We start from the raw sequence: 9,734 nt of genomic DNA on the forward strand, positions 1-9,734 counted from the left end.
TTCTGCCACTGGCGCCGCATGACGATGGAGAGCGAGTCGATGAAGAAGACCTCAACGATCTCGATGACGCAGACGACAGAGCAGCTCATCCAGAGGCCCAGCTGGCCACCAAAGTTGGACAGGAGAATCACGAGCTGGAAGAGCAGAGAGCGCAAGGTTACTGGCTGTGGTGGGAGCGTGTGTGGTGCTGTTACAGTGTGCAGGGAGGCTGCACTGAGCCAGGGCACCTAGGGTTTGCTGAGTGCTCCCAAATGCAGTGGGCCCATCTCTGCTGCCTGTGTTGTTCTCTGGCTCTGCTTCAGGAGAAGTTCAGAGCTGGGCTTACTGCGGGCAGCCCATGGGCTGCCCCGGCGCAGGGCTCGGGGCTGGACAGGCAGAGATGTGGCCCCAGATAAGGGCTGCAAAGGGCAGGACCAGCCCTGAGGTGCATCTCTGAGATCAGCTTCCTGCCCCTGCCTGGATGGGATTGCTCCCCTGGGCGGGTGAAAGCTTCCAGCCTGCGTGGGAGGAAGAGCCACATCTCCCCAGGGCTGAGCAGGGCCCAGCTGTGCTCACTTACAGTGTTGGCAGGATTCTCTGAAATGAACCTCTCGTTCAGGTCCTTGTAAAACACCATGAGGTTGGCAAGGTCCGTCCTGGGGGAAGCAGAACACAGGCAGAGGGTTAGTAAAACAATAACATGAAACATACTGAAAAACTATGCAAATAACCAGTTGGACCAGTAGGGCTGGGCTGCTCCAAGGGAGCTTTTTCCCCAATTGCCATCATTAGGGCTGCCGAGATTGTATCAGAGCTGGAGGTGCAAGGCAGGAACACACAGGGGGACTTACTTGTTCAGCTTCTTGTTGAGTTTTTGCCCTTTGTCCCAAGAGAGAACTCGAAGCATCCAGTCCTGGAGAACAGACAGAAAGTGCTGCTTTAGCTGTGTTTGCTTGTGCAGAGATCCCCCAGGCAGTGACTTATGCTCCACACCTCCTCAGGCCAGTGTGGGTACCAGGACTGAGTGTTTGTGACAGACCAGCTGAGCCCGAGGGGATCTCCCAGACCACAAGACAAACTCCAGCTTAATAGTGAACTCCTGCAGGGGAAGCCCTGACTTGGACACTACAGACTGCCCCTGGGAACAACAGCATGAAGTGCTGATGACCACTTCAGCACCTCCTGCTTCTGCACTGAATCTCTGGTGTTACGCAATGCCTTGTGCCAAGCTGCTGTCCCGGCAGAGCGCAACTGGGGACTGACCTCTGACACGGTGGATGGCCACTGGGCAATGCTGGTGGTGAGTGCCCACTCCTTGAAGCTGCAGAGAGAGGCAGGATGTCACTTGTAAGCTCCAACTCCCACACACACACAGCACTTTACCTCTGGTCACGGCCAGGACTTACCTGCAGGCGTCTTTGCAGATCTGCTGGCAGCCCAGCTGCTCCTTCACGAACTTCTCGTGCAGTCTGTAGTAGCAGTACACTGCAGGGAGGGAGTGGGACTGGTGTGAGAAGCCAGAAAGAAAAGCAAAGATCTCTTACCTGGGCTGGACTGGGGGGCTGGGGTGTAGGTGGCCTTTGTGGCCAATGCCTACATGGTGGGGATAAAAAGATTGACCTTGCAAATATTACAAAATACTCCGTGAAGTGGCTGTGGCATGAACAACTGCCTCACCTAGTCAAGCCCTCCACTCCACTGTTCTGTGGTGGGCATTGGTGACAAGCCATGAGGGCAAGTGTCACAAACCAGTCAGTGTGAACAAGAGGGGCACTTCTGGCCCTGCAGTGTGGGGCCTTCAGCGGGTTAAGGCAGATTTGCCTCATCCCAGCAAGCTGCATGGCTGGAGGGTGCAGGGGCTGTGTGACTGGGCTGATGCTGTGGAGGATGTGTCTGGCAGTGGTTGCTGAGGCACGTGCAGTGCAGGAGGTGTTTCAATACTCACTCCAGTTTGGGTTCTTCTTGTAGTTGCAGTACTCAGCCCCTGCGGGTAAGGGCTGCGCGTACTGGGCGCAGCCACACGAGTCCACCATGGCCTTCTGGAAGCAGGAGTGGAGGCAGATCTGGGGAGAACAAACAGAGCCAGGGGCTAAGAAGCAGCACCAGGGTCCAGGCTCCGGTGCATCTAAAAACATCCTGCTTGTGAGAGCAGCAGCAGAGAACCCCATTTCCCTGGGCTTCAGATTCCGCTCTGAGTGAATACAAACACGGGCAGAAAGTGCCATGGAGGGTTTAGGTTCTAGTGTAAGAAATAAGAATATAATCCTCTCTGAGGATTATATATATGGGGGAGTTGCGAATGCCCCCACTTCCCCTACACCCACCAAAGGTTTTGGTGTTTCAGTTGCTCTTTCCAGAGCCAAGGAGAAGGTTTTTGGCCTGCCATGGTACATGGCCCATGAATCACCAACTAGGTGTGGGAAGTGACTCACTGGTGAAAACGTTCACAGCTTCCACCAAACCGTGCTGGTGTCTATTGGGAGACCTGAAGCTGTGGGGATTAATAGGGGAGCAGAGCTGTGCTTTGTGCTAGAACACTGGAACACGCAGGAACTGAACTTCTCTTTGCAATCCCAGTCAAGCCTTTGGGTCACAGTCCCTGCCCTCCTGAGCACTGAGTTTCGGTGAAGTATTGTTATTAAAAACCTGAGATAATGTCTAGGTGATCCTAGCTGGCACCACATCACAGGACTAATACCCCATAAAATACAAATCCAGCCTAGGCCTGGGCTTTGTATGAGGCAGCAGCTAATGTAAGTACAACTCTTCAAGTGGAGAGTGCCAGAACAACTGACACTCTCCAAGAGGACCCAATTACAGAAACCATGCAAAATTAGTGGAAACTTACTCTGTAAACAAACATCCTGCTATCTGGATACTGATTAGATGGTATCTGTTACTCTTGGAGTCCTAAAGGTCACAATTTCTGGCTTCAAGGGTTACTAAGCTGCAACCTTTACTTGGCCAATATTTTCCAGTCTCACATTGCTTGAAAATTGCCTAATGAGCTCATGTTCTCTCTTTATCTAACAGGGTGCCTGAGGGAACTTCAAACAGCAGCCACTTAGGAATAAAAGTAGTATTTTAAGAAGTGCAGCGGCATTTTATATCAGTGGTTAAAGCAGTGACCCTGTGCCCTGTTCCCAATCTCAGATTCTGAACCACAGAATATTATAAAGCTTTTTATGCAGGTAGTTTTCAAGCAACTGATAAACCAAATGTAAGGGATTTACCTGGAGTGAGTAGCTCTTGTTATAGAGATTTTCTACAGGTATGTCATCTCCTGTCTCCGTGCAGTCACTATAGGGTTTGCTCAGCTTGCGAGACCGAGTCTGAGAACCAGGAAAACACAAATCTTGAGTCTATTTGAGTTCACAGAGAAACCAAAGGATTCAGTGGCACTTTGTCACAACTCTGAAACTGTAAGTGATGGGGCAGCTTTGAACAGCATGTTTACCTTTTGCCAGCACAAACGATTAGTCAATCCCTTGTCAAAACAAGTTCTTTTGTTTCTACTACCCATTTTCTCAAACACTGCTCTGGCTGGAACTCCTGCTGCCTTCCTTGAAACCTTCTGCAGGAACGTGGGTTAGTATAACCACAGCAGTGAGGATTTTTCAAAGCACAGTAATTTGTATGTGTGTTCTCTCCCAGTCCTAGAGGCTGTGCATCGTTTGCCCTGGATGTTTGTGTTGTGAGGGAAGGGGGTGTTGGCTGGGGGTTTGGGTTGTTCTCTGAAGACCCCCACCCTCCTGAGCTGTTGCCTGCACTGGCTGCTCCTGTGCCGTGGGTAAACAGCACTTGAGGCTCTCCTAACACTCAACAGCAGCTCTCTGAAACCACTCTAAATCAAATGTTTGTGTCTCCTTCAGGACTTTTACCAAGTGCTGCTTTGACCCTTCCTCTCAAATGCTAATGCCTTTTCCTGTTCTGCAATTCCTGCCCAGAGCAAAGAGCTCTGAAATGCCAAGTGCTGTGCCTGCAAGGTCTGTGAAACCAGAGCTGGGAGCCCTCAGAGTCCCAAGACCTGATTCCTGCTCCACTGCCTGCTTCCTGCAGACTGCCTCACCTCCCTCAGCCCTTGCTATCTTCCTGCAGCATTTATCCACTTTACTACAGTGTGTCCTGAAACCACAAGAAACATCCATTTAAAAGTCCATTTACCTGTCTTTCTCTACAGAGGTTAAAATTAGAATTAAAATTCCTATACAAAGGATCCATTTAGCAGGAACCTGAGAAATGCTGGTTCCTGCTCTAAGGCCTGACTGCAGTTCCTCAGGTCACACCTGACAGGAGCATTCCTCACCTCTTTGCAGTAAAAGAAGGCTCTAGGCCTGTATGGTGTGAGTCAGTGCTTTTAGAGATGCTCAAACCTCTCTTTGGAGGGAAAGATGTGATTTCAGTATTCAAGATGGATTACTTTTGAAAATCAAATGCAACAAGCTCTTAATCTACTTTTAACTTCCACACACACTGTTGTGCCAGGACACTGCCTCAGCCTTCTCCTACCAGCAGATGATCAATCCCTGTATAGAACTACCTCGTCGTGGCTTACACTCCTGCAAGAACTTAATCATTCCTTCAGGTACTGAAATAATTTCCAAACTAAATATTTAACTAAAGCACTGTAAGTCCGACCAAGCAATGCCTTGTTTGCATTCCAAACATCTTGGAATATTTTTAGAGGTGGGGGGGGCAGCCCTAGTACCCAGCAGTGAGTCCTAGTACCCATGAGCGATATGCTTGGAGCCCAGTGAGCAGCACTGTGTGTGACACACCTGCTCTGTGATCCTGGAGGTGGGCACAAGGCCTGATTTGTCACCTCAGTGCTGCAGCCCTGTCCTGACACTCATGATCCCCCGGGGCGGGCTCCCTGGAGTTTTCCTTTCCTGGCAGGACTGCAATCCCCAGCTTTTGTTCTGAGACCAGAAACTGTGTCCAGCTTCTATTACAGCTGCCACATAAGGATGCAATTGGATCCTTTCCTCATGCCAAATATTCTAAATACAGACACTGAGATGTGCCCAACCTTGTTTTTTATACTATAGCAACAGTCCAAACCTGCTGTGCCAGGAATATATTACATTAAATATCGAGACTCTGCTTACACTGACTGTCCCTGTACGGTGTGCTGGATACAAAGGAGATGATAGCCTTTGCCTCCTCACACTGTCCAGCTTCTCAAACCTCCCAGTCACCGTCTGACCAAGCAGTTGCTGCCACGGTTTTCCAGACAGCTGAAGACAGTTAACTATTTGCACATTTTAAAGCATCAGCCCTCTTTTAATGCCTTTTCTAATGCAGGGCTTATCGCGATGTGGCACACCCAGATAAGCAGAATGGCTGATGCTCTGACCGACCATCAGGAAGAAAGAGAGCCGAAGTGCTCACTTCACAGCCCATCCAGATGAAAGGGGACCGGGCACAGCTTTCACTGCTCGTTTGGTGGAAAGAAGCCCCTTGGGTCAAATGCCTTGTCTGAGCTACATTAAATAGCAAAACTGGGAATTGTAGCCCTCCTTGCCCTTGACAACAGCAGCGAGATGCTTCAGTATGCTGGCAAAGGTAGAGCTGCTGCCCACAAGGGTGCTTTTACTGCTCGAGAAACCCAGCAAAACGAGGCTGACACCCACAAAACAGTTAAATGGGTTGTGCTGCTGTCCCTACGGACCTGACCCCAACATGGGGACTCACAGCTCCTGCTCCTCCGCCCCGGGACCTGCGTGGGACGGAATTCACGCTCATTGCTAAAGCCAAAGGAGGCACTTCACAACCACAGAAATGTGTTGTCGATTTTGCTGTGAAAACAAAGTCAAAAATCCCCTGGAAAGCCAAGGGGTAGGAGAAAAGGGAGAACAAACAAAATCCCAGGAGCTGTTGGGTTTATAAAGACCTGATTTTCCCAGGGCCTCTTTTGTTCAGAACAGTGCTAGCACAGGATTTTCCTCAGGGCACTTCAGCTGCTGAGTGGGAGGTATTTAGAGGCCTTCCAGCTGCTGGCTCCCTGCAAACACCCCATCGGTTCCTACTGACAACTGTCCCAAGGTAAAGGTGCACCTGGAAAGGAGATTGCTGTCACTCACAAAGTGCATCCCTATGGAGGTGGCTGCTGCAGTCTCAATTTCCGTGCCGATGTCTTCAATGAAGGGATACTCGTTCTGGTCGTGGACAATGATCTTGGCTCCTGTGGATGTCACCAGGAAGGGGTTGTAGTCTGCTTCGTCGATGTACAGAACCACCTGCAATCCTGGTTCACAGAGACAAGGCAGGAGCAGTTACACCAGGAGCCAGAGCCATGCTTTCTGGTCAGGGAGGGTAGCATGGTTTATTTAATGTTATCTGGCCTTAAGCAGTAACAGCCAAGCACAGCCTCTGTCAGGCCAGACCGAGACACTTGCAGCCTTTAACATCCCTTGGCAGCCCCGAGTACAGCAAATAAAATCTGCTGAGAATGTGGCTGGAACTCACTTAAAAAGTTATATAACTGGGCAGCAGTAATTTCAGCTGGAAAACATTAGTGATGCAACGATATTATCTGTATTCTCCGGCAAGAGTTCGCACTAGTTCAAACAGGCATTTCCCCAATCAGCCTGTACATCTACAGCCAACACATCGCTCACACTCCAGCGGGATCCAGTTCGCTGAGCCGCTGGTTATCGAACAGCTCCTCTGCAAACCGCCTGGCACAGTGCGCTCCTGCAGGCCTCCCTGGGACACTGCTGCTGCAAACGTCCCGGGGACACCACACATGCAAATCTCTCCGGAACACCACACTCATCCAGACCTCCCTGGAACACTGCACTCACGCAAACCCTCCCAGCACACCACACTCCCGCAAGCCTTCCCCACTCACCGTACTCGCTGCCGCCCGTGGAGGTGCTCAGGACGGTGCCGTTCTCACCGCTGTTGAAGGTGTAGCAGTTGCCATGGAGAGGGTGATGGAAACGAGTGAAGTGCCTGGAAGAAACGAAATATTGTGACACTGTTCCCTGCAGTTGTGTCTGTGGGAGAAAAGCAGCAGGTTTGAGCTTGGTTTTGGCAGAGACAGGACAGCATGGGGGGTTTATTCTTTCTTTCCAAGCCATTTACTTTGCTGAAAGGTGTGTCTTTTGGAATATCTTGAAACTACACGGCAGTGTGATCTGGTTTAACAGATCAGGAAATGGAAAGCTGAACAGGTTTTCCTGTGGGAATAGGGGCTGAGAAGGTGGGGGAAGCAGATTCACAGAACCAGCAGGAAGAGGGGGACACAGAGCCCTGTCCCAAACGACAGCCAAGTGTCTCCAGGCACATGAATGTTAATTTTTCAGCAAAGCTGCCCTAGCCCCTGTCAAACTCCAAAGCTGAGGACACACCCATGTGATGCAAGCAGACTCATGTGTGTCCTGAGCACATCCCTTCCCACTCCAGCAAATCCCTCCATTCCAGGGAAGGATGTTCTGCACTGGCACCTTTACAGACCCGTGCGAAATGCCTCCGCAGCACAGCAGGCTCTGCCCGTGGTGAACCTCTGTGCAGGTGCAATCCCATCCCCACAGCTGCTGCCCTGGGATGCAAGGATGACTCTCCTGCTACCAGGACACACAGGAATTGCACTGCCACAATCACAGGCAGGTAGATTTGATTCTGCTGAGGATAAACACATGTCCATCTGAATTGTGGACAGCAGACCACTAAGACAAATAAAATTAAAGAGCATAATTAAAGTAAGGGAAGATCCAAATATTTGCTTTTATTTAAGAAATGGAAGTGGTTCCTGCTGGAATTCAGCAAATACCAAATATTCCATTCCTACATATTATGGACTTGGAAATAAGCTGTTCAGCTGGCAGGAATTCTCTGTGCACTGACCTTTTGTCACAAGATAGGCCATCAAAAAAACATGTCAAGAGAAGGTCATCAGCAGAATAACTCAATTTTTCTTTAGTCTCCAGGGGAATTTGTGCCATGATGTTCATGTAATGCAGCTTGTACCACTCCTGGATGGCGTTGACACCCGAACTGAAGGTGTACAGTGCACACTGACTGCTGTTGTTCGTGTCGCACTGATGAACACAGAAGGGAAAAAGTGCTTCAGATGGAATGAAATCATGGATTCTCCAAGATATGCGTGACTTAGGGGTTTTATCTACAAGGTATGTGTGAATAAGGGGTTCTACAAGGTATGTGTGTTTCTCTTCCACAGAAATAACCACACATGAAGTTACAGTGGCACAAAGGGGCATCAAAGACCTTCCATTCAGGGATAAGTGATATGACCAAATATTTCAGGCCCAAAGGAAAGGTCACGGAAGGCACTAACTCTATTTGGGAAGATTTCAGGAAGGTATTTCTCTTCCAGAGAGACAGAGGGGAATCTGCATCAGCCATGGAGGCTTGGGCAGAAGAAGAGCAACTACCTGAGCAGGCAGTAAAATCAGACAGAGGGACCCTGACCTGAAAGAGCCCTTAGTTGCCCCAGAGGGAATTTGGTGGCCAGGGCACAATGGCACTTACCAGCTGAAAGCCAATGATGTCATTGGAATCACCAGAGTTCACGATGGATGAGTCCTTGTGAAAGACACTTCCCTCTATCTTCCTCTTCTGCCCAGTGTGCAGGTCAGTTGCTGTCCTGAAGAAGTCCTCGACCTTCAGCAGAGGGATCTGCTCGAATAAGTCGCTCCCTGTGCTGTTCCACTCATCCACTGACCGCCGCACCTTGGACTTGCCCTCGGAAAATCCATAGAAAGTCTCCAAGGCTTTTTTTGTCTCTTTGTCCAATTCAGATAAATATTCTTTCATGGAGCTGTACCTGCATGGGAGGCAATGTGACAGAGTGACACCTCGTCCCACGCCAGTGCCCAGCTGCAGTGCTCTGCTTGCTGCACTGGGATCCCAAGGCTCAGGACATAATTCCCTGTGCCAGTCTCACATCGATCGTACATAGGTGAGGGCAGACACAGCTATGTCCATGGGGAGATCCTTGGAGCAAGACCACAGGAAGCAGAACAGACTGAAAAACAGAGAAAGCCCTCCCAAGACTCCCAAGCAACTCATGTTGGGAAGATTTAAGGAGGCAGAGCATGTGGAAGTAAGACTTAAACATCTGTGAAGAGGCACGGGAGAGCTGGATGGCCTGTGGGACCAGGGTGGGGAGCTGGCAGCAGAACAGATATCACATAAGTGTGATTTGACAGGAGGAAAAGTATTGTTGATGGATAACGCCAAAGCATCCCATAAGGAAAGAGAGAGGCAACAGAGGAGTAACAGATGTGCCCTTTCCATCCCACACGAAATGATGCTGTCTGTAATCCTGAAACTTTGGTCCTGGGAAGAAGGGAATTTGAACAGACCACGGAGCTGGCCAGGAACAGGTGTGGGTGCGAGTGTAACCCACATGTGTCTGAAGCACATCGGCACAGAGGTGGATGTGGCACTCGGGGTGCCGTAGAGGGAAAACCCACGGTTGGGAGAATGCTGACAAGCAGCACCGGGACAAGCCTGGGAAGAGGTTTGGTGCTGGGCTGATGGGAGACGATGGACAGAATACATCCCGTCAGGAACCTCCCCTGTCCTGCGACAGCCCCACGAGCCTTACTTGTAGGGGTTGATGTTGCAGATGGTGACGGCGGGGAAGGGCAGCTTCTGGAACTGGACGGTGACGGAGACCGAGGCGCTGTAGTAGTTCATGAGCAGCTCGGCGCACTGCCAGAGGATGAGCCCCACGGCGCTGAGGGTCAGCAGGATCCAGAGCAGGCGGCGCAGGCGGCCGCGGG

General features: G+C 50.4%; 1 protein-coding gene across 1 annotated transcript in view; it reads right to left on the reverse strand.

The window, feature by feature from the left end:
- SCNN1G (sodium channel, non-voltage-gated 1, gamma subunit) overlaps nt 1–9,729 on the reverse strand; it is a gene marked incomplete at its 5' end in the record, with an annotated part of 10,205 nt that extends 476 nt beyond the window's left edge. Inside the window, 12 exons of the mRNA XM_009080074.1 lie at nt 7–134; nt 560–635; nt 831–892; nt 1,243–1,300; nt 1,386–1,464; nt 1,925–2,042; nt 3,213–3,311; nt 6,063–6,226; nt 6,833–6,936; nt 7,831–8,024; nt 8,476–8,770; nt 9,557–9,729. Coding sequence (XP_009078322.1) covers nt 7–134; nt 560–635; nt 831–892; nt 1,243–1,300; nt 1,386–1,464; nt 1,925–2,042; nt 3,213–3,311; nt 6,063–6,226; nt 6,833–6,936; nt 7,831–8,024; nt 8,476–8,770; nt 9,557–9,729 — 1,550 coding nt within the window. The remainder of the gene's footprint in view (nt 1–6; nt 135–559; nt 636–830; nt 893–1,242; nt 1,301–1,385; nt 1,465–1,924; nt 2,043–3,212; nt 3,312–6,062; nt 6,227–6,832; nt 6,937–7,830; nt 8,025–8,475; nt 8,771–9,556) is intronic.
- Nucleotides 9,730–9,734: the final 5 nt, after the last annotated feature.

This window comes from Acanthisitta chloris, unplaced genomic scaffold (genome assembly GCF_000695815.1).
Source record: "Acanthisitta chloris isolate BGI_N310 unplaced genomic scaffold, ASM69581v1 scaffold5958, whole genome shotgun sequence".
Lineage (NCBI taxonomy): Eukaryota > Metazoa > Chordata > Aves > Passeriformes > Acanthisittidae > Acanthisitta > Acanthisitta chloris.